At 43.9% G+C, this 25,242-nt stretch overlaps 8 protein-coding genes across 8 annotated transcripts; 6 read left to right on the forward strand and 2 right to left on the reverse strand.

Annotated features, from left to right (window-relative positions):
* The first annotated feature begins 770 nt into the window (after positions 1 to 770).
* On the forward strand, positions 771 to 2,890 carry EJ05DRAFT_11601 (cytochrome P450). The gene is made up of 3 exons (XM_033739032.1): positions 771 to 1,260; positions 1,311 to 2,323; positions 2,380 to 2,890. Exons 1-3 carry the CDS (start codon positions 916 to 918, stop codon positions 2,546 to 2,548), a joined length of 1,527 nt encoding a protein of 508 aa, XP_033605191.1. The 5' UTR covers positions 771 to 915; the 3' UTR covers positions 2,549 to 2,890.
* Positions 2,891 to 3,231: 341 nt separating this feature from the next.
* On the reverse strand, positions 3,232 to 3,456 carry EJ05DRAFT_491067 (ATP synthase-like protein F0 subunit 9; the record flags this gene model as incomplete). Its single annotated transcript, XM_033745946.1, has 1 exon — positions 3,232 to 3,456. One exon carries the CDS (start codon positions 3,454 to 3,456, stop codon positions 3,232 to 3,234), a length of 225 nt encoding a protein of 74 aa, XP_033605192.1.
* A 653-nt stretch (positions 3,457 to 4,109) lies between these two features.
* Positions 4,110 to 6,438, reverse strand: EJ05DRAFT_459536 (DUF862-domain-containing protein). Its single transcript, XM_033742581.1, has 5 exons — positions 6,316 to 6,438; positions 6,157 to 6,260; positions 5,849 to 6,039; positions 5,759 to 5,793; positions 4,110 to 5,709 (listed from the first exon to the last, which is right to left on the reverse strand). Exons 1-5 carry the CDS (start codon positions 6,345 to 6,347, stop codon positions 4,260 to 4,262), a joined length of 1,812 nt encoding a protein of 603 aa, XP_033605193.1. The 5' UTR covers positions 6,348 to 6,438; the 3' UTR covers positions 4,110 to 4,259.
* A 144-nt stretch (positions 6,439 to 6,582) lies between these two features.
* EJ05DRAFT_447157 (putative guanosine-diphosphatase) lies at positions 6,583 to 8,873 on the forward strand. The gene is made up of 4 exons (XM_033742265.1): positions 6,583 to 6,675; positions 6,735 to 7,074; positions 7,125 to 8,475; positions 8,524 to 8,873. The coding sequence occupies exons 2-4, from the start codon at positions 6,777 to 6,779 to the stop codon at positions 8,582 to 8,584; spliced, it is 1,710 nt and encodes a 569-aa protein (XP_033605194.1). The 5' UTR covers positions 6,583 to 6,675; positions 6,735 to 6,776; the 3' UTR covers positions 8,585 to 8,873.
* Positions 8,874 to 9,553: 680 nt separating this feature from the next.
* EJ05DRAFT_491071 (DUF1264-domain-containing protein) lies at positions 9,554 to 10,396 on the forward strand (the record flags this gene model as incomplete). The annotated part of the gene is made up of 4 exons (XM_033745947.1): positions 9,554 to 9,664; positions 9,715 to 9,826; positions 9,873 to 10,310; positions 10,362 to 10,396. The coding sequence occupies 4 exons, from the start codon at positions 9,554 to 9,556 to the stop codon at positions 10,394 to 10,396; spliced, it is 696 nt and encodes a 231-aa protein (XP_033605195.1).
* A 997-nt stretch (positions 10,397 to 11,393) lies between these two features.
* EJ05DRAFT_11843 (nagb/rpia/CoA transferase-like protein) lies at positions 11,394 to 13,493 on the forward strand. Its single transcript, XM_033739050.1, has 2 exons — positions 11,394 to 11,823; positions 11,877 to 13,493. The coding sequence occupies exons 1-2, from the start codon at positions 11,527 to 11,529 to the stop codon at positions 13,110 to 13,112; spliced, it is 1,533 nt and encodes a 510-aa protein (XP_033605196.1). The 5' UTR covers positions 11,394 to 11,526; the 3' UTR covers positions 13,113 to 13,493.
* Positions 13,494 to 13,863: 370 nt separating this feature from the next.
* EJ05DRAFT_471698 (uncharacterized protein) lies at positions 13,864 to 14,497 on the forward strand. The gene is made up of 2 exons (XM_033743019.1): positions 13,864 to 14,207; positions 14,268 to 14,497. Exons 1-2 carry the CDS (start codon positions 13,958 to 13,960, stop codon positions 14,432 to 14,434), a joined length of 417 nt encoding a protein of 138 aa, XP_033605197.1. The 5' UTR covers positions 13,864 to 13,957; the 3' UTR covers positions 14,435 to 14,497.
* Positions 14,232 to 15,443, forward strand: EJ05DRAFT_11813 (uncharacterized protein). The gene has a single exon (XM_033739045.1). It carries the CDS (start codon positions 14,517 to 14,519, stop codon positions 15,390 to 15,392), a length of 876 nt encoding a protein of 291 aa, XP_033605198.1. The 5' UTR covers positions 14,232 to 14,516; the 3' UTR covers positions 15,393 to 15,443.
* The last annotated feature ends 9,799 nt before the right edge of the window (positions 15,444 to 25,242 follow it).

Genomic DNA, 25,242 nt, shown 5'->3' on the forward strand with positions numbered 1-25,242 from the left:
GCCAACATGCCCTCGTGAGCACTACTGGCAGTATGTCAAGAAGCGTTCAATGCTCCCCTGTGACGGAGAAAAAGAACGATTCGACATTAGGAACGGACGAGGCCGCGAGTCAACAAAGTTCAAGATCTGGAGCTGATGCGAACGACAGCTGGTGGACAAGCCAGCCCCCACCGTTCGAGACTACTGATGGATCTCATTTAGGGGAGTTTGTCCCGTGACTTGGCCGCTTAGGATAGGCCAGACAAATACGAGCAGAGAAAAACAGACAGGCAGGCAGACAGGCAGCAGGTAACATCTCACACCCTCTCCCGCTCCCTCTCTCCAAAACAACTGCATACTAGAGAAGTAGGATTCTTCTCGTTTGTCAGCCTCTGACCCCGGGCCCGGACGCAGGCTGACGCTGTATCAGAGAGATTTTAGCTGCTATAGCCGATCCCTCGGGTTTGGGCTGCTTATGCTTATTCTGCCGCCCAGACACTCCGCCGCACTATGAACTTCTCGCCTTTTTCCGCGCAGTCCAGCTAACCCCAATCTCGACACCTGGCTGCACATCACCGTTCGCCTATCTTCTCTTCTATTATAACAGCAACACAACAGCTTGCTGGAATACGGGACAGAGTACATCTCAATACATGCGCCCAATCAGATCTGTCTCACTACTACCGCTGTACACCTCAGTATAATCAGTCATCATCAGTGCCGGGCCTTGATATTCGCACCAACCCCAGCTTCACCAGCGGTATAAGACCACGCCCACCAATGACTATCAAGAAAACACTCTCGCGAGCTCCTCCTTTATCATCGTCATAACGGTCCTTGGTTCAGTGGCTTCACATCCCAGCAAGCCAATTAATAAAGATATACAGCACCTGCGCCCTTCGTATTCGGCTCCCGGCCTGCTTGTCGCAAGTCATCATGGCTTGGTCCGCTGTTTTCGTCATCTCACTCAGTGCGTTCTCGTACTACCTCCTCAGGGTCGTTTACCGCCTCTTTATTCACCCTCTCTCAGAGCTGCCAGGTCCCAAGCTGGCTGCTGTCACCTCTCTCTACCAGGCTTATTATGACACGCTGGTGGGCAGAGACGGTGGCTGTTACACGACTCAGGTTGTCCAGATGCACAAGCGCTACGGTTCTATCGTAAGGACTGGGCCTAACGAGGTCCATGTGAATGATCCAGACTTTGCTGATATCCTTTTATCTGCCAAATTGAAGACTACAGGCAAACATCTCTATTCGAGGAATCTCTTTGTTGAGACTAGTGTAGGCAAAATTATCTATGATCAATGGGGTTATAGTACTTACAGATACAGTCTCAAGTACGTGATACTACCGCTCAATATTTCTCTGCGTCGGCCGTCATAGAGCGAGAGTCTCTTATTCATCGATATGCTCAGAAGTTCTGCGACCAAGTCGAAGCTAATTGGGCTGGCGAGAGCCCGTTAGACCTTGTAGACGCTTACTCGTGCTTTGCCGTAGATCTCCTCAGCGACTACTGCCTCAGCAAGCCTTTCACGACACTAGATGATCGTACTTTCAAAAGCAGTTTACGGTCACAGTGCTTGGCTGACATCAAGGCAGCCAGGAGCTCGCAATATTTCCCTTTTGCGAGAATATTCGCCCCTCGATCTCCTCTCCTTACTACCCTTCTCCATCAAACAACAAGTACAGAACTTACCACCCGTCCATCCCAATCGACCTCCTCTCCACCCCGTCTCAGTCTCATTCAAACACTCATACGCACCTCACTTCCGCCCCGGTCTAGCACCACACCTTCAGGCTCCTCTGCCATCGCCCTCAATATCACCTCTTTGAATCTCTACGCCGAGCACATCCACTCCCTCCTTCTCACTTTCACCGTCCCCGTCTCCACCACCCTCGCCCTCGCAACACACCAGCTCCTCTCCCATCCTCGTTTCCTTGCTCGCCTACGTGCCGATCTGACTCCTTACGTGCTTGATCCAACACATCTCCCGCCTATGGAAACGCTGCGCAAGATACCGTACATGACGGCGGTTCTACATGAGAGTCTGCGGCTGTCGTGTGGAATCACGGGTCAAATAGGGACTGTTGCAGCAGAGCCCGTGGTGTATACAGATGAGAAGGCAAGGGACGGGAAAGGAGGCAGCGGGAAGAAGGAGTACGTACTGCCGCCCGGCACACGAATCAGTACATCATCCGTGAGCTTGCACAGTAACGCGAGTGTATTTCCCGAACCCGCGCGCTTTGCACCACAGCGCTGGTTACACGACGGTAAGCGGCGCGAGAATCTAGAGAAGTATCTGATTCCCTTCGGGCGTGGAGAAGGACGGTATGTCGCTGCCGAGTAAGTCTCCCCTTATACATCGTTCTATACGGCACGGATATGCACTAATAGAGCAGGCTCGCGATGAGCGCGCTTTACGTGTGCCTCGCAGCAGTTGTGATGAGACTAGCAGCCAAGATGAAAGTGCACGACACGAGTGTGGCAGATGTGCGGTCTAGAAGAGAGGATTTTGGGAAGTTTCTGCAGGGAGTGGAAAGAGCACGGGTTGTGGTTAGAGAGAGCTAAATGAGATTTTGGGGCCAACCTCGTCCATGGATTGACAATCAAAGCTGAATCCAAAAGTGATAGGTCCAATTTGACATTCATCCATTCACGCTTTAGGGACCTCGTACGTCCATGTGAAGAGCAATGACCGAAGTCGTGCCGGGCAGTCGGGACCGATATTATCTAGCATGGAAATAGAAGTAGAGATTCGCAAATTGCCGGGTTCGGCTGCGAGAAGCCGAGTGCAGAGCAAATGGCTGCTCTCCAGGACCTTGTAGGGTTAGATTCATGCTGCAGTGTCGAGACAGACTACTGGCAAAGGAGTCTTATGATATGAGTAAGGGCATGTAAGAGCTACCCTCAAAGTCAGACAAATCATATATAACGATGCAGACTGGTGACGGGTAATGAAATTTATGAGTAGCGACTATTCTGGGACTCCGAGCAGAACAGCCCTGCACTGATAATCACATCGCAGATGCACATCATCAAAGTTGTGTAGATGGACAAAGCAAAGTTTTCCCAGCAATTCCTGCCTGGGCTGTACAGCAGTACTTAACAGCCCCTCTGGTCTCGACCGAGTCTAAAATTACACCATATTGTACGTTCCATGCAACCGATAATTTATTGACAGAAGATTTGACGAAGCACTTCCTCTAAGCCCAGTGCCCGTCATGGTGCATGATGAAAGCGAAACGATACGCTTATGCGACGTAGAGGAGGAGGAAAGACATCATGAGAGCGAAGAGACCTGTGGCTTCGGCGAAGGCAAAACCCAGAACGGCGTATTGGAAGAGCTGAGCCCTTAGGGAAGGGTTGCGGGCAACACCCTGGATGAGGGCACCGAAGACAGATCCAATACCAACACCAGCACCAGCGAGACCAACGGTAGCGATACCAGCACCCTGGATCTTGGCGGCGGCAACCATGGCGGCAGCGGTGGACTCAGCAACGATACCGCGCTGTTGAGTGATCTGACGGGCGACGTTCGAGGTCTTGAAGGCCTGGCGGGCGTTGTTCATCATCAGACCGTTGTTGCGTACGGGGAAGCGGGCACCTGGGAATTGAATGTCAGTAACAATTGAGGTTGTCAAAAGATATTCCGATGCAATTGATGATAGCAATCGATGAATTGTTGTAGGAACGCACCCGAGGTTGAGATGAAGCGAGACGCTGGCTTGACAGCTGCGGAACGAACAGCAACACGGGCGGCAGAGCCATTGACCCGGGCAAGGACTGGAGTGACCATCTTGAAGGTAGAGGATGGGTTGATGGGTGATGAGTGGAGATGAATTGAGGTGTGGAAGAAGTTGATGAAGCTGTGGTGATGGTTGGGAAAGGGAGGTTAAGAGGACAGTCGAAGCAAAGGTTTTCGAGAGCAAGAAGCTAGCTCGGACCAGGTCTTAGTCATCATGTACCGCCAAGCACTGGCGGGTCACCAAATTTGCTCAGCACTTATGAGAGAGCATTTCTTCCATCTTCACGATATGTCTTTACTTCATGACTGCTATCTTTGACATATGTGGGCCGCTGACCGCAGCCTAGGTTTTATGCTTTGCAAATGACGAAGTCGTACCAGCGCCCAATTTCACCCCTTTGCCGTCCAGCATTCAAGATTCCACTCGTCTTTAGTTCTCCACCTTGTGTGCATTTGGATGTATTTAGAGAATAAGTCCTACACCTATAAGATTCTATACATTATCGCATAATTATCCGACTGTGGAACTGTTCACTAGTGATTGCTCAGACCCTTTGCCAGTAATACCCTGCCAACGTCCTTCACCACTTGATCGGCTCCAGTGATACGTTCTTTTTCTTTCACCAGGCCCTCGGCATCCATTGCCATACATAAGTCGAAAATCTCACCATCTTGCGGCGCAAGGTAGACCAGTAGCCCTATTACGGCCACAAGTTGTTTAATGGTATCCGCGTCGATCAGTTCCGTTCCCAAGGTTTCGAAAAGTGATGCTAGTAACTCAACTGTCTCGTCGTTCGGTAGTCCCTGATGACGTTCCTCCTTTCGCAGTTTGTGATTCGCTGCAGCAATGTTGAACGCAAGCGACGCTGCCGAGGATCGTATAGTCGAGTGTGAGTCGTCCAGGAAGGAAGCTGATAGCAGCCTCACCAACAGCGAGGAGAAGACAGCATCTTGTAGAATAAGGCGCTTGAATATGGGTGAGGAGAATAGATTGCAACACATATGTAGCGCGACGAGGTTAAGACTGTAGGGACATGGTGATTGTGAGTTGATGCGGTCTAGTAGCCGAGCGATCGTAGAAAAATTGCCTAGTTCCGCGAAGAACCCACTGATACGGGGATCCACTAACGCGAGTCTTAAGAGATCTATAAGCGGAAAGAGATTCTCTAAGGGTAAATTTTTAGACTCATCAAGGAAAATATTGAAAGCCGACAGGTCGGGAACTGTTGTCACTACACTGTTTGTCGATGAGTCTCGGGCGGCGATGAAAGCTAAAACAGACTTGATTATAGGTTCCTCAGCCACATTTCCCATCTTTGCCTTGAGTTTTTCAAGGGGCGGTAGTTTCGTAAAGAGGATTGGCCGCAGGTCAACTCCAAGGAGTGACTGAACGTTTAACTTAGTATGGGGGTGTAAAGCAGCTTGAATCAACAGGCTAACGTTGCCACGAAGCTGACTTGGGTTTGCACCTGACCACCTATTCTCTTGTTGACTTTCCAAGAAGGTGATGAACGTAGGCGTTGCTGTAATTCCGTACTCCGAGGCCAGCTCATACGCTTTGTCAATGTCCACTTTGAGCAAAGTGGCTTTGTCGCCAACTTCAACAGCTAGATCCTCGTATACTGGATGAACAAGCTTGCACGGTGGACAGGTTGCGCTGGTAAATAATATCACGGCGCATCTACTCCTTGCGGCATCGAGGTGTAGAGACACATCCTGGAGTGTAGTAGCATTAATTACTTTGGCTTGGCTTGCTTTGTTGATGCTTCCACCTGAGGTTAATGTTACTATATCCGATGCGGTAGAACTTGTACCCATTTGTGCTGGGGGTGTAGGCGTCGGCGCCTGTGTGATCGATCTCATGGCGCTGTCCAACTGGGGTCGTAGAATTTGCCCGAAAGGTGTATTGAGCACTGTCTGAGGAAGAGATGTGATATGGTCTGGTATGCCCTTGCCCACAAGAAACATGGAGAAGTCGTTCGAGCTGTATATGGTTACAAATTGTTATGCGCTTGTTGAAAGATATACTATACAAATTATTGCAATTTTTCATGAACAGGTCGTAGGACTTGGTAATATTAGTGGGAAATAATTGTAGAAGTTTCACTTTTTTTTGGACTGACCTCGGCAGTGTAGATCTGCTTTAATGATTCCAGGTATTCAAGTATCAGCTCCATAGGTAGGTCGGTGTGTCCGATGTCAATGACTTCCATTGGGTTTCCATGATGGGTAGTACCTGCTTGGCTTGTCTGAATGCCCTGGCCGAAGAAGTATTCGATGCCACCCAAGACGACTGAGGTATGATATACGGCATCTGCTTTCTATATCAGAGACATCCTTCATGCTATGCTGGGAGATTGTCATATGGAAAAAGCTGAAGTTCAGAACCCTGTAATTTCTGCTCGACATTAGTATCAAGAGTCATACGTACCTATATGCGTTCCAACAAGGGAAAGGGAGAACTGGACTATTAGACCTTCGATATTCGCAGAAACCTCACTAATGAGGACCACAACATACCTGTCTAGCCAGACCCTACATCTAGTTAGTCACTTTCTCGGACAATAGTATGATGCAACAGGCTCCCAACTTTTGACAAGTCATATACATAGATTTGTACATCCATATTGCAAAGCGCTATGCTCGTGTAAGACTTGTAATCATCAACCAGGCTAGACAGAACCACTTTATATCTTAGCTACAAGAAACAAGTGGAAGCGCTGATGGAAAGGATGGAGAGGCGAATCCATCAGGCAGCCCTATGAGGTGGCCACTGCATACGTGGGAAGTGTGGCGGCGGTGGCTGAACGCTAGCCAAAAATCTTAGGCAGACTGGCCTGTTGAGGATAGGAGACTTCACCGATATGTCTACGGTGTTGATAGGGCTATTGTACACCACTGCGCACTCGCTCACACCGCTACAAGGCATTGCATCATACTTAATGATCCAGTGAGCCCGAACCTCGCTTTCTTCTTGTTTGCGAGACTTACCGGGCTAACCAATTACAGTTGGACCTGCCAGCCTTAGATCCCTTGCAACACCACCCCCTTATGTCAAGCGGTGTTGACGTCCAGAGGCGTCCCAAAATTTGGTCATATTTCAGTTTCAACTCCGCACCGCGTCGTCGAGTGTCCGTTTCACTCCCCACCTCTAAGAACGCAGACCGGGAGGAAGATCCTTACGATCCCTACGAGAAGAAAGGCAGACACCGTTCAGGCTCAGCAGGCCTCATGAACGAGTTCAAGGCTATGAATCAGGGGCAAAGGAATAGATATTTGAAAGCTGGAGGCTTGCTCGCGTTCATACTCATCATCTTTTACTTTCTCGCTCCAAGCCGAGCTGCCTTAGGTACGTAATCTTCCTTCAGTCCTGCGGTCTTGACTAATGCCTCGATATAGGTGGCCAGTCCCATGGTGATGTTGCCTCGGATCCCTCAGTCGCCACGGAAAAATGTATACGATCATACTCCTCGGATAAACCTCTCATTCAGTATGCGCTTATGATTGACGCTGGTAGCACGGGTTCACGTATTCACGTGTACCGTTTCAACAACTGCGGTCCCACCCCAGAACTCGAAAAGGAATTCTTTGAGATGACGGCAAAGAAAGAGGGTGGCTCAGGCTTAAGTTCCTATGACACCGACGCCGAGGGTGCTGCGAGAAGCTTGGACCCATTGATGAAGGTTGCTATGGACAATGTGCCAGATAAACTCAAGGGTTGCACTCCTGTCGCAGTGAAAGCCACTGCCGGTTTACGCAAGCTCGGCGAAGAGAAGAGCAGCAAGATACTTGCTGCTGTCCGCAAGCACCTTGAGGATGACTTTCCCTTCCCTGTCGTCTCAGAAGAACAGGGTGGCGTCCAGGTCATGGAGGGCAAGGACGAAGGTGTTTACGCTTGGATCACAATCAATTATCTACTTGGTAAAATTGGCGGCCCGGATAAGACACCAAGCGCCGCGATTCTGGATCTAGGAGGTGGTTCTACTCAGATCGTCTTTGAGCCCACGTTCAAAGAGGCTATGCCCGACAAATTGGAAGAAGGGGACCACAAGTACGCTCTCTCTTTCGGTGGTCGTGAGTTTGAGCTCTACCAACATTCTTATCTGGGTTACGGTTTGATGGAGGCTCGCAACAAGCTTAATGCTCTTGTATTAAACAAAGCATATGAAAAGAACGTTGGCCCCAACAAAGAATGGCTCAATATGCCCATAACAAACCCTTGTTTCATCCCCGGCATGTCAAAAGACGTCAAGATTGAACTCGACGAAAACCACCCACTTGGGCCACAAGTTAGCGTCACCATGACTGGCCCTAAAACTGGATCATCACAGTATTGCCGCAAATTGGCGGAAGACATTCTAGAGAAAACAGCGGAATGTAAACTCACTCCATGCGCTTTCCGCGGCGTCTACCAACCGAGCCTCGCCAAAACTTTTGCTGCAAACGACGTTTACCTAGTCAGTTACTTTTACGATCGCACCCAACCCTTGGGTATGCCATCATCGTTCAGCTTAGCTGAATTGAAGGATCTTACAGAGCGTGTGTGTAAGGGTAAGGTTGACGACAATTGGGATGTCTTTGGCATGTACCCAGATGCGCTCAGCGAACTTGAGGACCGACCAGATCATTGTCTTGATTTGAACTTCATGATAGCTTTACTGCATACCGGGTATGAAATGCCCATTGATCGCGAACTCAACATCGCAAAGAAGATGGGCGAGAATGAGCTTGGCTGGTGTCTAGGTGCAAGGCAAGACAAAGCATCTCCCTACTGTTACCTAAAGCTAATATATCACAGTCTTCCTTTGTTGAACAAGAGTTCAGGATGGCAGTGCAAGATCAAGGAGATTACGAAATAGACGGCATGTGCCTTGAATCCTTAGCGTCCGTAGCAACACAGCATCGCACAGGCGTATGGGATGTGATTTTATCATGGTTTTAACAGCTGAAGAAGGTACACGACAGACTGTCCGGTATACGAGGCAATTATTGTGGTTGCCTCAGTAGCTGATCGCTCTCGTAGATGAAGTAGCACATATACAGAAAACGCAAAACGAACTTCCAGTTCACGCTTAGACTGAATCATGGCGCGCATCTAAGGAGTTGTACAGATGTGACACATGTCACCTTAGAATTGTAGACTCCCTGCTCAAGTCATCACAATGACGTCAGTAGATAGATCCACTACCTAGGGATGGACGTAACATTTCAAGGGACTCCTAGCTTCTTGTTAAAAGTTGTGTTTGTCACTTTTTCTTCAGTTCGACGCTAGCCGCATAAGCATATGTATCATACCTAGTATTTAAGTATGTCTAGAATTGATAAGAACATTCGAACTATTTCCACTTTCATCTCTTCTCTTTACCGTACCTGTACCAACCTGTGCGTGGTACCTGAGGCTGTTGACCACTATTACAGTAAGTACCATGAAGAGGGTCGAGCTCTTTCCTTTCTTCCAGGACACAGATAAACACTTCTACATATCATGTCGACTCGCTAAGTTTCTTACCCTAAAACATCCTCATCCTCATCTCCCTCATGCTATCTTTTCTTCGCTTCCTCGAGCATTCCTTCGAGAAAGACACGTCCGATCATATGATTAAGTACTTCCTAAAGGGGGTAATGCTCATTGTCGTTGCCATAATCATCGACATCGTATCCTGATCTTACCCCTGCTTGTATTCTGTGCTTTTAGACTTCGCAAGCTCCAACATCCTCTGTACAGTCTATTATCAGTCTCGCGTTCCTCGACAAGACGTTTTGTCGATCCGTTCTTACGATCCATGTCACTCAAGTACTGATCATATAGTCGCTCAACCATTTCCGAGATGGATACAATACACGCTAGGTGCAAGGCTGGCGAGAAGCTAGGTCACGTCAAGGGAGAGCCACTCTCAACGAAAAGCAGGGTCCTCGAGGCTGGGGCTTCATTGATGCAGGCAGGTTTCAAATTGTCGCGTCTAGGCGTATACTCTAACAGACACTACAGGACCTGGGACCTGTCAAGTCTATCTGCGCGCACCTGAATGCTTTCCATGCATATGCAGATGAGCCAAGCCGACTTGTAGAGACAAATCATTACTGTAGCCATCTTACTGAAGGTTAGTGTAGCCAGTTCATGATCACGTTGTTCCTGACTGTCGACAGATGTCCGTCAATGCTTGCTCTACGACTCGCCGGACCCCAAAGCTCGACTCATCGGTATCGAATATATGATAACTCCTCAACTGTTCGAAACTCTTGAGCCAGAGGAACGTTGCCTGTGGCACTCTCATGTCTTTGAGGTCAAGTCTGGAATGCTAATAATGCCCACACCGCGTCTTGTCCCTACTGCAGCTTGGGAGGTGGCCGAGACAAAAGAGATGGAGCAGGTCATCGAGCTCTATGGCAAAGTATATCATCTCTGGCAGACAGACCGCGGAGACCAATTGCCCCTCGGGGAACCAAAACTCATGACGAGTTTTACGAACGAGAGCCAGTTGGACTTCAAGAAGTTGGTGCAAGATCGCGACAGTAGGTTTCAAGTTGACCACGCGTCGAAAGCAGACCAGCGAAAATACATTGAAAATCCTGTAATCCATGAAGGTGATTATTCCTTACGATTTTAGCATTAACGCCGTGCTAATTTTCGAACAGATGCTGATCACGCATGGAAGTCAAAGACCGATTAGGTTAACAAAGTTACCGATTAAAAAGTGGATGAACAGGATGTACACTTGATGCATGAGAGCCCAGATACAGGATGCAGCGTTGAGAAGGCCCATGTCATTATCATCAGAAGGTAGGCTTTCTTGGATTTCAGACTGCTCTTGTATATCTTATTCCATTAAATTATGGGATGAATCCTTTATTTGGTAGTATAAATATGTTCCCTCGTGTATTCATTACATGTCTCGTGATGAGCCATCCTTGAACAGATAAGGTGCAGGCCAGATCAGTCTTCTGACTGAGAGCTGGACTGGTAGTTCCATCTTGCTTCACTGTCCACACTCTACACATCCTTGTAAATGACGATGGTGAGCTCTAGCAATTTTAGAAGCGATACAATTCATATTTGAGTCACGCTTAGAGAACCTGTGAGTAAACGAAATGCTTTCTGTGACCATAGACAGGAAGGATGAAAGTTGATATACTCTTGATCCTGTGCCGTCCACAAGGATGTCATCATTTGGTGGACACGTGGCTGACTGCCAGTTGTCCATATAACCAGAGCATCAAATACATTGACATGGCTGAGACACCTTGAGACGGAGATGAAAATGTGTTGATGCAGGTGGGAGCGAAGCATTAAAGAAGATTTTTGTAACGGCCGCAAATTTGTATTAGGCGCACGCCGCACGGACTTTCGAGAGTTGTACTAGCCTGATCAAGCAAGACCTATATTTGAACCCTAAAGCCCAATCTTGACCTTATGCACAGGCCCGTTGACAGCGCTGAATGACTCTGCGCAGAATAGAGTCTGGTCTAAATTTCCCCGCGATCACTTACGTGAATCACCTTTCGACAAACACGTCAATATAACAAAGAACCTGTGAAGGCTTGCGATAGCTTTGATTTTGATCCGTTCCTGAACGTCGACGCCCGCCTGTAGCCGAGAACGAGCTCCCGGTCAAAAGTCCCAAGCTTTCACAGCCATCCAGGGACTGTGGAACCTTCCTTCACATCCTTAAGCCTTCTGTAATCGGAGGCTAACAGTTTTCACTTTGTTGATCAAAAGAAATCTGCATGCCTCGCCGCACATATCGTCAAAGAAATATTATACCCAGAGTGACTCACCTGACCGAGGATTGCGAGAGGAATCATGGCAGGAGAGGTGGCAGGAGAGGCGAGCGCTCAGGTAGCGCAACAGAAAGGTTCATCCAATAAGGTTGCAAAGAAGAATGACGATAAAGGAAGCACAGCGACTGCAGGGCAGACTGGAATGGATGCGACAGTAGCAAAGGTGAATATGGCCGAGGAAAAGAAGCGAAAGAAGGCAGAAAAAGCGGCGAAGCGTGCGGCTCATAAAAGTACTGGTCCTGAGCCCTCTGCTTCAGTCTCCACGTCAAACGTTCGTAGACCAAGTAGCACTGGCGACAGAGGGGCTGCCAACGCAGCGGTATGGATATTACAAACTGCTACCCTTCCAGACCCACCACTGACACAATTTAGACACAAGGCCACCGACAAAATCAACCGAGAAGCGCACAGGAGTCTCAGCGGCCAAAGCAGAACGTACAACAGAGAGGTGCGGGCGTGGATAGGGAAAGTGACGCTCACAAGCAAACTCACTTTACGAAGACTGCTCGTAAATCTTCTAAAGAAATACAGCCGTTCGGGGACTTTGCACCCAGAAAGAGGCCTCAAGTGAGCGATGCATCGAAGGAAGTTCATCCAGCCGTCCTCGCCTTAGGTTTTCAAATGTCTCACTATGTCGTGTGTGGCTCGACCGCTCGTTCAATAGCGATGCTGCTATCTTTTAAGGCCGTGATTGACTCGTACACAACACCAGTCGGTACATCTTTCGCGCGTCATTTTACTGCTCATCATCTGGCAAAACAAATTGACTTCTTGATATCATGTCGACCTTTGTCCATACCCATGGGAAATTCGATACGTTGGCTAAAGGACATAGTCATTAGGGAAGACCCGTCGAAATCCGAATCAGATACCAGGCGCGATCTGAACAGATATATCGACGAGTTCATACAAGAGCGATTTACTGCTGCCAGTACAATCATTGCACAAACCGCAGCCGACCGGATACGCCCTGGCGCCATAATAGTAACATACGGTGGAAGCAGCGTAGTCAAAGAGGCACTTCTGACAGCACATGGTAAAGGAACACCGTTTTCAGTCTTCTGTGTCGATTCCGAGCCGCTGAACGAGGGCTCCAACCTTGCTCTTGCTCTACAGGCAGCTGGCATCAAAGTCACAATCGCACGTATCAATTCTTTGACGCGCCTTATGAAGAAAGCTAGCCTAATTTTGATTGGTGCCACTGCCATGACTGGTAATGGGGCACTGTACGCTCGCGCGGGTACTGCTGCAGTCGCAACGATTGGCGATGTGAACAAAGTACCAGTACTTGTTCTTTGTCAGACTATCAAGTTTACAGAGAAGCCTATTGTTCATGGTCTAGAGATGAACGAGAACGCTCCCGGTGAAGAACTTGTCGTTAGCCAACAACCACCACCGGATTCATTCGATGCTCAGACAGGTGGTATCATACGTGTCGACAAGTGGGCACAATGGAAGGAGAAAGAGGGAGTAAAAGTACTAAATCTCCTTTATGACTTGACTCCTGCCGAATATATAAAAGGGGTCATTTGCGAACACGCGACAATACCTCCGAGTGCAGTACCAGCAATGCTAAGACTAAGCGGTGGCCCGGCGCAAGGTGCATGAGGAGCCTTGACACCTCTGGGGATAGTTGATCCTATCAACTTTACGAATCACCCGCTCCTGCGTGGAAGAAGCTTATTCAACCGTCTATTGCTCTAGAGTATATATGACAGCGGGTCTCAATCCGTGGAGACTTGAGAATTGGCTGCAAGAGGAAATATAGGCACTGACCCTCCCAGGAATGGTCACATTTGCTTCAGTTGAGACATCTTATACATGTAGCGATGGTTGAACCTACCAAGACGAGGTAGCATGCCAAATGTCCTAATACTTCCTTCAGCGTTAACTGCTTTTTTGTATATGTCCAGTCCTGTGCACCTTCATAATGTCATTGTATGAAGTGAGGTCCGACGGACGATTGACTATATTGCTTATGCTCTCTCGGCTACTGCGGCTAGCTCACTTAGCTATTCTCAAAAGGATTAGCGTTTTAAGGAGTTCTAAGGCTTGGTAGAGAATAGGGAGTCACTACCTTCGGTTCTGGGGAGGGCGAGATCTTCATCATTGCTGACATCAGTCCGTAGCCTGTTCGCGATTCCATCGCATGGGTAGTGGTGAACATCTGAACCTAAAATGAATCGTCGGCCCAGATACAGTACAGGATGGTATGTGCCGAATCGCTCGTGATGCGTGCCGTGCCGAACTGCATAGAACTAACTGTCTTCTGCAGTCTCGCCTGTAGGCAAATGAAAGTAAAGGTAGTTCCTATATCCTCTATCTCCGTAGGTCTTTTAACCTTGACATTTGTTCTGCAGTGCGATGAAGGTAAACCCGATTGTGCACGATGTGTCAAAGCTGGGCGGAAATGTCCGGGGTCTCTCAACAATGGGCAGGTCATGTTCGTATCAATGAATGCTGCAGTTATCGACAAGACACTACTACAGAGAAGCAATCAGAAGACCAAGAGTTCGACCACAGGTTTAGCGTCATCTTTAGATGAAGTTCTGGAGAGGCCGTCTCTGACGATGCGTCGACCCAATACTGATTGGAATCAGAATTCAGTTGCTCATTTCTTCCATAACTACGTTTCTGCTGTACAGGATGTCGGTCATGGCTATCTGGAATTCCTGCCAACCTACTACACAAGACATCGGAACTGTACTTATCTGACCAATGCGCTACATGCGGCAGCGATGGCGAACTTGGCTAATATTTCAGGTGACGCATCCATGCAAAGAGAGTCTATGAAATTGTACGGGAGAGCTTTGAAGTCGGTCAGCACTGCCCTGATGCACCCAAAGGCCTTCAAGTCAGACATACTGCTGATTGCGATTACCCTTCTTCAAAAGCATGAAGTAAGTCCTTTGCTGTCCTTTGGGTCCTAGAGTTAATGGGATTCAGACATTTAGCGGCAGTGAAAGAGACTCCAGGGGAATACATGAACGGGGACTAGTGCATCTGATCCGCATGCGTCGAAGTGACCCGCAAGCAGATCCGATAGAAGACTCTTTAGCGAGGTCCATCTACTTCAGAACACAGATCAGAGAGTTGAGCGGTGAACCGCCTTATCTCCCCAGGACTTCCGAAGAAATCTATCATCTCAGCTCCCATGAGATCGAAAACCAGCTTTGGCAATTACTCAATGAAACCGCCAAGGTCACAGCGGCGACACATATTCTACTGTCCGCACTGGTCAATGGGCAGCTGACGGATCGTGAGTGTGTCCAAGACCTTCTCCGTAAAGGCCTGAACACGCGAAGCGATCTTATGGCCTGGATAGATTCTACACCTGAAGGCTGGAAGTTCGTTGTTGTCCCAAACATCAACCTCAACAACGTAGATCAGCGAGGCTCTGTATTTCCCGTTGTGCCCAAACTCATATCTTTTAAGGATCAAAACCACGCAGGCATATGGATGGGGTGGTGGCTAGCTCGCATTCAATTAGCTCAAAGGCTACTCGAGATCATTCGCTGTCTGCCACAATCAAGAGCAGATTACCCTTTACAGGCCACGAAAGAGCTCTTGCAAGCAGACATTTGTTCCATCGTCAATTTGATCTGTGCAAGCACTCCGTTTCTCCTTGGAGATGTAGATCAGCAAGGCTACCCAAGTCAACTTAATAAGTACCACCTCGCTTGTCCTGGTCTAGCAGCGTACTATCTAGCTCACGGAATGAGCATTTCCAATCAGATGCCCGGTTTGAATCCGGATGTCCGACGTTTCATCCTCGATACATTGTTCCGAGTGGGCCATTCGAAAGGCATCAACCATGCTTTATCGTCACGGAACGATTGGCTTGAAGATCATCCGGAGTACGATCACAGTCAACTACGCACGGGTTGAGAATAGATATGCCTTATTGCAAAGAAGTAGAGACAAGATCTCATGTCAGGATTCGCTCAATTTGTGTGAGCAAAATGCCACTCGCGGGATTTGAAGCGGTCCTTCATCCATGAGGGTTTGCGAGACACGGATGAAACCCGTAGAAGAGAAGTACCGAACGGTGGATAAGTCGAACATTGTTCTCAATGCTCAAATGAAACCAATTTGTTTCCAGGTGAACGGCGATGCCTGCGGTTTGGACGGGTACTATCGATGTGCGTAGGAGATATAGCGGCGGGCCTGGGGTATGCAGGCGACAAGGCAAGTGGAACATCGTTGGATGCAGGGTGCACTATTGATTTATTTCAGTCACAATACACATCATGATGCGTCTACAAGTGATCGGGGAATTTAGAATTGCCAATGCTGCCACGCCACGGGCAAACGACCTTCATATCACCTATTTTAAGAATTTTGTCGTTAACCTGTATCTCCCAGCACCGTTCATTCCAAGTATAGAGGTATGACGTCAATGACCGCTCGAGGAAACTTTACAATCCGTCCGTAACTTTTTCAGCGCAACTCTTGGCATGCACGCCTATGCGCGACATAACGTTTTTCCATAGTAAATGAGCATTTTGAACATTATCGTGCATAGCAGCCATAACGTCGTAAAATACGTCGAATCTACGTATATAGGCACTCATTAGCCTCATCTCTATATTATATAATACTTAAAATACCTCTAAACCATACCTATAGCGCGTCGTAGCGGTAAGAGGGCTCGTTTTAGTAGGCCGCTTAAGATACCCGACTACTTAATAGAGGCTCCTCCTCCTCCTTAAACGCGTTATATATATTAACTAATAGTAAGGGCGATAGTAAGCCGTAGTTAGGTAGTCTAAAATAGGAAGTCTAAGAGCAAGACGGCGAATAGTATACTAGCTCCTATTATTAAATATACGGCTAGTATATCTAATTATAACGCGAATGCGGTAGAGATACTTATCTCTATACTATAGGCGTTAAATAAGGTAATAGATATACATTTATCGCTATCGCCGTTATATAGTAATAAGTATAATATAGAAAATGAGTCTCCTCTATTAAGTTCTTCTATAGCTATTACTCTCTTTATACTATATCTAATATTAGTACTTTATATTAATAGAAAGAAGGAGAAATAGAAGAATCTATCTTTAACTCTACGCGAGTTCTAGATACTAGATAAGACTAAGAATAAGATAAATAAGGCTATATAAGAGATAGTTATTAATAAGTCGTAGGAGTTCGATGGAAAAACGTCTCTAGTTATCTAATCTTAGTCTACCTTAAATAAGTATATATACTTAATAGAAGTCTTATTCGCCCTTATAGATAAGGTTAAGTGTTAGGACTTAGTCTTAGGTATAATCTAATCCGTATATACCTTAGCTAATAGGGTTAGGAGGTAGCGGGAAGGGCGGTAAATAGTTATATACTAGATAGATTAGCGTCCCTTTATATATATACTCTTAGATTTCTACTAAAAGGGTTCGATAGTAATTCATTCTATAATAGAATATACTCTATTATTCTATCTAACTATACTACTATCTAATAACCCTATTCTTATATTCGAATTACTCCCTATATAGTACTATAGTTAAGATAGTCTAACTAGAACCGAGAAGGTCGACACGATCTACTATAGGGATAAGTAATACTATATTAAATAATAGGGATCCTCTATAATTAGTATTAATCCCGGCCGTTTCTAACTAAGAAGTAGAAATATTAGACTAAATCACGGAGCTTTTAGACGAAGAAATAGTAGAGACGCTAAGTAACTTCTAATAATATAAAGCCGGATAATAAGTCGTGGCGGAGCCACGCGAGATATTATAATAAACTATCGCTAAACTTTAGGAATACGTCGTAAATTAGGCTTAAGAGATTTAAACCCTTAAAGAATAGGTAGAACGCGCGAAACTCCTCGTAAAGAGACGAGAACTTAAGGAGTCTCTTAAAGAACTACGCTAAATAATAGTAGGTGGACGACTTCCTATACTAATTCAGACGGAATTAGTTCACCTACCATTAGAGTTACGATAATCTACCATATACCCGGCCGCTTTATTACCGATTTACCCTACTCCTTCCCTAGATATACTAAAATCTAAAGACCCGACTATATTTATAGGGAAGAACTAAAAGGAGTAGAAAGACTAGAAGAGAGACTACGAAAAGTACTTCCTTAATAACCCTCTACTCTTTTCTACTAAAGTATAACGCATTTCGTTTAGAGAACGATACCTAGACTTATAATCCCGCGATTAATAGGATAGATAGAAGGAAGTATAGCTACTATCTACGATAACCTAGGAATATTTAGCTATATTTATACTAAACACCCTCGGAACAGATAGAGAACGTGAAAGAAAGGCACTATCTAAGTTAAGAAGCGTGGTATAACGACCGAACTAGACACCTACTTAACTACTATAATACCTCTAAAACCTATAGAATAATATCCCTATACTATAGGAAAATATTTATATATTCTAGTTTCGCGAAGTACTACTTCTGTTAATCCACGAAAGACTAGAAATAATATTATTAAGTTTTAACTATCTATACGAATTAGAGGAGAAAGCTAATAAATACTACTATATCCTTAAGGAACGCGGCTCTCTAGGTAAAACCGACGAACCCTATACGGGTTAGAAACGAGGTTAATTAAATACATTTAATTAAGAGTAACCTTACTATAATTAGCGCTAGAAGAGCGTAAATCGGGGTAGAAACGTGTTAAGAGAACACTAAAATAATTAAGGCGGTGCTTCTTAACGCGGAAAAGAATAAGGTATAGACTTAAATATAACGCCTATCGTAAAATAGTAGGATTATAGCGTACTTCGTTACTATAAGTATAGAGAAATAGAATATATTTTACCTAACTATAAGAATCTAAAAAAAGAATAGGCTAGTACACGAGACCTAACCGCGTTCTTAGCTAAATTATATATACTTAGAAGGAGCCGTAGCGCCTTCCGGCGAGTAAAGACCTAATATTACTAAAAGTATCGTTACCTATAGTAAATAGTAATAAAACTATATAGGCCCTCGTGGATACTAGTATAGAAGATAACTATATTTTATTAATTCTTATAAAGGAGTATAGATTATTATATAATCTCGGTAAAGTTAGCCGAACTATCATAGTTAATAGATATAAAGTTAGAACTTTAGGTAAAGCTATAATAAATTATAAAGTTCATGACTCGAAGATAATAAAATAGTAGATGTCTAATGAATTTATCGTGGCTAATATTAGCTAATAGAATATGATTCTAGAGATGCCTTAGCTTAGACGCCTAAACCCTATCCTTAATTTTTAGAAGGAGATATTAACGTTCTAACGATACCGTAGTAAATTATACTAGTAAGTCGTAACTATTAGTAAGGAGGCATGGAACCTTACCGTGCGGACCTAATCGTCGCTAATCTATCTTACGTCCTTATCGATCGTCGATAAAGATAAGGACGATAGTAATAATCGGGGCGAAGACACGCTATCTAACGTATATTTATAGTATATAGATATATTTTTAGTAGGAGATACGTTACTTCTCCCTAATCATAGACTATATAAGCTAAAGATCGAGCTCGAAGAGGGAGTAGACGTCCCTTATAGCCTACTTTACCTACTTTTAAGACTAGAACTCGAAGTTCTTTATAAATATATTAAAGAATACCTCGAAAGAAGCTAGATACGTTATAGTATATTATTAGCCGGCGTATCTATTCTCTTTGTAAAGAAGAAAGACGGAAGTTTATATCTATATGTCGACTATTAGGCACTAAATATAGTAACTAAGAAGAATTATCACCTATTACCGCTAGTTAGTAAATCTTTAGACTAATTAATAAAGGTAAAGTACTTTACAAAGCTAGATTTACGAGATATATATTACCGACTTTAAATTCGTCGCGGAGATGAGTAGAAAACCGCATTTCGGACTAGATATAGTTATTTTAAGTATACTATTATACTACTAAAAAAACTTCTCATACCCCAACGGACCAAACTAGTTAATTCGGGGTAAAATAGCGATTTATATACATTAAACGATAGAGTATACCGAGTATAACAACCTCTAATACACGTGCGTACATGTAGTATATAATACACGACGATACCGACGTGTAGAGATACTATATATATATACTCGAAGACTCTTCGATAATATAAGTATAGACTATATCTAATAAACGCCGACACGCTGACCCCCTTTTATTAGTTAAGGGCTACCCTTAACTAATAACTATAGCGGCCTTAGGTATCGTAATACCCCGGTATACGCTAGATATACCCCTACTAGTACGGTAGAAACGGCTATATAGTAATATTAATATAGATAGCTAGACACCTATCTAAAATATAGAAACTAACTAAGGGTGCAAAGCGCTATAGATAACCTAGACTAAGGGGACCCTAAGAGGGGAGACCCTCCTAGATAAAATTAAATACTAGATAATATATATAGAGAGGGACGCTAAGGAGGGAAAGAAGACCCTCCTTTATATATTCCGGGACCTTATCCGGAACCTAAGAGGAATCACGGAGGAAGAAAGAAAGTCGCCACGAGAGGAACCTAGTAGTAGACTCGACTAAATAGAAGCTAGTCTATAGAGAATCTAGGAAGAGCTATTCTAAGGTAAGCGCCCTAACACGTGGGCTTAGATTATAGTAATACCCGGAGCTACCGTACTAAGGACTACTAGGACCATAGATAGAGTATATAGTATACGTGTCGTAATCTAGGATAAGGACACGCTAGCGTAGGTCTAATAGGCATCCCTAAAGGAAATTATAAATAAGATTAATAAATAGAAAGGAATATAGTTAAGCGTCGTAGCTACTAAAGTTACGCTAGGTAGGGTAGTACTTACTACTATAATGAATACTACGTAGTAAAACATCTCGCGAGATCCGAACGCGATAGGTAGTATCTTCCCTAGCGCGTCTATTAGGGTAGCTATATACCCGATTATAGTATACGTAGTACCCGTGTAGGGATAGGCTATCGGAGCGGAGGATATTACGCGTATAGAATAATCTAACACGCGAAAATACCTAGGGATTAAGATCGTAAAAGCGTGGTAGAAGAACCTATAGACGATTAAGACGACGGCGAAAAAACACTCTACTATAATTATAGAGCTCCGAGACCCCGCCCTCGTATAATATATTATATAGAAGGGATTTCTAATAGAAGGAGAGCTCCTTATGGCCGAGCTATAGAATAGGGCATGGGTAATAATATAGTACTTTAACTATTAAGGGTATAGATATACTATATAAAGGTACTTATAGAAGACTAAGTGCGGATAGTACCGTAGGGACCACGCTACCTAGGAGTACCCTTATGAACCGCGAGGAGACGGACTAAGAAATAGGGATATAGTATAGTATTTAAACTACGATGGGAAACACCCGTCGTAGTCATTAATATATATAAAATATAAATAGATTATAGAATATATTCGCACGATAAAAGTAAGAGGCGTGAGATAGTTATAGAATATAATATCTACCACGAGCCCTTCCTTTATAATACCCCTAACCTCCCCTCCGGAAGGTAGTTAGGTAGGATAGTAGACTATCCCAAAGACGATAGGACGACTAAAAGGCATAGTTAAAGCCGCTACCGCGCGAGGATAGTCGCGCCTCTAAGGAATAAGTATATAGATATATATACTCCCTAGTACCTAATAAGGGACTAGAATATACTCTAAATTATATAGGTAAACATATAATATAAAAGAGAGAACTAGGCGACGCTCCTCGAAGAGACCGGGGCTATAATACTCGCTATCTAGGAACTCTATAAACACTACTAGACGAGTAAACCAACTATACACCCCGGATACCATACTATATACCCTCTAGGACTAGAAAGACGAGTCCTCTTCCATATTTATAGGTTAATACTACTCTTATTATAGTCGTATACCGAGCGCGATAACCTTAGGATAATACTACACCTATAAATAGATATAGGCCCCCTATATATATATAATATATATAACTAATAACGTATACTTATACTAGATAAGATGCTTAAGGGTACTATAGAACTAGGGTAATACATCCTTCTAGGAGACTTTAACCTCTACTACTAATAGTAGAGAGGCCTAGCCATAGTTAGGGAAGAACTTAGAGTAAGGGAACTACGCACCCGCTACCACGACTTCCTATACCTACTTATACCTATAGAATAAGTTATATAGAAAAAACATAAATAGGACGAAGACGGGTCTACGCTTAACCTTACCTTCGCTACGGAGCATATTAGTTACCGGATCTAATACTACCGCCTAGGCTAGGTATAGACGGATTCCGACCATGAATATATAGAAACCGTAATAAATGTATATACCCTAAATGAATAACGGGGACGATAGATATAGAAGGATACCGACTAGGAAAAGTATCTAAAGGACCTAGAATCGGCGATTCTAGATCCCTCTATAGTTAATATATCTAATAACCTAGCCATAGACTAGGCCGTATAGATACTCCTATAAATATACTAGAATACGAGAAATAAACACGTACTATACCGAATATACCGGCCCCCGGAAGTAAAGGGGATTTCTCGAGTATAGGAAAGTAGATAAGACGCCCGAAGGCTATATAGATGTATATACCGTATAAGGATACCCGAGTCGTAGAAAGAATAGAAGGAAGCGATATAATAACGCGATAAAGTCCTCCGTAACGAAAGGCATAAATAATAGTATATAATTACTAGTTAATAGATATAATATATAATAGAGCTATGGTATATAGCGAAATAGGCTAAGGGCGTAGATACTCTGATACCTCTACTACTTATGCCTCCCCTAATATATTAGAGGAGAATATACTCTATAGGCCTTAAGAAAACTAAGGCCCTACGGGAGGCCATGTTCCCTCTCCCGGAACTAGTAGATCTATTAGACGTTCACGACGCTAAATATCTATACACGGTAGATATCCCCGAAGAAGTTACGGAGGAGGACATACTTAATATTATTAAGATACTCCTAAATAATAAAGTACCCGGACTAGATGGAATTCTAAATCGATGCCTAAAAAGTACTATAAAAGCGACCCTACCGCTTATTACTTATATATTCTAAGTATACGTTACGTAGGGGTACTACCCCTAGAGCTTCTAAGTCGCCTATACTATTATACTCCCAAAACTAGAAAAGAGCCCTAACTCTCTAAAGGGATAGAGACTAATCGCCCTTCTCTTCTACCTAGGTAAGATACTAGAGGCTACGATAGTGAAGAAGATAAGTACCGCGGTATAGAAATATAATCTCCTCCCTCCGAACTAGAAGGTAAAGATAGATAGCTCCCTAATAATAGCTATCTAATATATTATCGAAGTCGTCTAGGCCGTATAGAAATAGAGACGGGTAGTATCGCTCCTCTCCCTCGATATGGCCGGAGCGTTTAATAAGGTAAACCATATAAGACTTATTTATAATCTCCGGATAAGACGAATACTAGAATAGATTATACGCTTTATATAGTTATTCCTCATAGGAAGAATAACTTAGATATATATCTCTAGATACTAGAGCGAATATAAAGAGACGGTATACGGCATCCTATAAGGGAGTACCATCTCTCCGATTCTATTTCTCTTCTTTACGGTAGACCTTCTTTAAGGAATAAAGTATATAGAGGTAGTCGGATATGCCGATAATATATACCTCCTAGCCATTAATAATAATACTAACCGAACGTATAGACGACTAGAATAGAACTATAAGAGGTACCTCTAGTGGGTAAAACGCCATAGAGTAAAGTTCGCCCTAGAGAAATACTAGCTCATGCACTTTATTAATTATTAAGGGAAATAGATAACTAGGGAAGGCGAATAACGCCCCCGAATCGACGTATTTAACGAACTACTAGTATAAAGCATACGCACGCTCGGAGTCATACTAGATAGCAAGCTTAAATGGGGACCATAAGTGGCATACGCCGTCTCTAGGGCCCTCTAGGTAGAAGCTACTATATAACGGATTATAGCCTCTACGTAGGGAACCGCCCGGGATAAGGTACGCTAGCTATATATATCTATAGTACGACCCGCCTTTATGTACGGACACGAGTGCTAGTATACAGCCCTTATATAGACTAGGTAAATAAAGCTCGAATCCATATAGAACCGCATACTCCGTCTTATATTAGGCGTATATAAAGCTACTAATACGGTACTACTACGACGCGAGATAGACGTTATAAGTATATATAACTTCTACTAGATATAGAGGGTAGTATACTTTACTAAATAATAAGTATAGGAACGTATAGAAAACGTAGAATATACTTTCGCCGCGCTACGTGTATAAATTAGCATATATTACCGCGCACTCCTATATATAGGCCAGAATCGAATACAGTATAGGTACTTAATAGAAGCCAACTCTAGCTAAGTAGTATAAGAAGTCCGAGATAACCCGGACGCTCTTCTAGACCGGTAGAGTCTTTAAGAACTCGTAAAAAACATACAGTCATAGACTTAAGATAAGTAGAAAGAGGCACTCCGTGCCCACTAGACCTCCTAGTAGGATAGGTACCTAGAGTGGATTCGAGGGCTATAGAAGGAACCGAGTAAATAGATATATAAAGGGCTAACGAAAGCCTAAGTATCTATACTTATCTAAGCCCGAATAGGCGCCATAGGACTCCTATACTATATCTATAAGAGAGGCGTTCCCGACACCTCCCTATAGTATAAGGCGTGCGGCCGGAGAGGTATAATACGCTACTATCTAGCTATATACCCTAACCTCTATATATAATGGTAATAGCTTATCCACGTTACGAAGACTTTAGATATCATATAATAGCTTAATAAGTACCCTAAGAACGTCTCCTAATAGATGCTTATATATCTACTACTTCTCTAGTACTAGTAGACCTAGAAATATATACTAGAAGAGACCCGGTATACGCCGGTAATAACCCGATATATACTAGAAGAACCCCGGGAGAACCCCGATTATTAGTTAAGGGTAGCCCTTAACTAATAACCTCCGTATCTATACGTACTACCTAAGGGTAAAATAATAGTAATATAGGCTATAGGCTAATAGGCGTACCCTATAGCTATATACTTAAGACGAAATAGAGGTTTAACGAGATGTAGTTATAGATATAAGGAAGTTTTTCCCTATGGGGTTTCTTCTTATATAGTGGCTTAGACTAGAGGAGGCATAGGCCTATAGAGTACTACTCTACCTAGTTATATAATATTATTATTATTATTATTATTATTATTATACTATTATACTATTCGGGCTAACAAATACGCTAGGAGCGTTCTAAGGATATATTAACACTATACTCGTAGGATTACTTAACGTGATTTACGTAGTTTATCTCAATAATATACTAATTTACTTCGATAGCATATAGGATTATAAAGAATACGTGAAATTAGTGCTAAATCGTCTAAGATAGTATAAACTCTATATAAAATTATCTAAATACGAGTTTTACTAATAAGAAGTTAGGTTTCTCGGCTTTATTATAATATATGGCGGCCTAAAAATAGAGCCGGAGCGTATAAAGACTATTATAGAATAGCTAGAACCTACTACTATACGTTAAATTAGAACGTTTATAGGTTTCGTAAACTATTATTATAAATTCATTATAGGCTTCTTACGAATTACGGCGCCGCTTAATAAACTTATAGAGAATAGCGGTAAAATCTCTATAGGTAGGCGAGTATAGCGCAAAGCTAAGTCGGTCGAGATATAGTTAACGCCGGAAGCGTAAGATACGTTCTAATCGTTAAAGAACTACTTTATAACT

The sequence above is a fragment of the Pseudovirgaria hyperparasitica genome (genome assembly GCF_010093815.1).
Source record: "Pseudovirgaria hyperparasitica strain CBS 121739 unplaced genomic scaffold EJ05scaffold_1, whole genome shotgun sequence".
NCBI classification, from domain to species: domain Eukaryota; kingdom Fungi; phylum Ascomycota; class Dothideomycetes; order Acrospermales; family Acrospermaceae; genus Pseudovirgaria; species Pseudovirgaria hyperparasitica.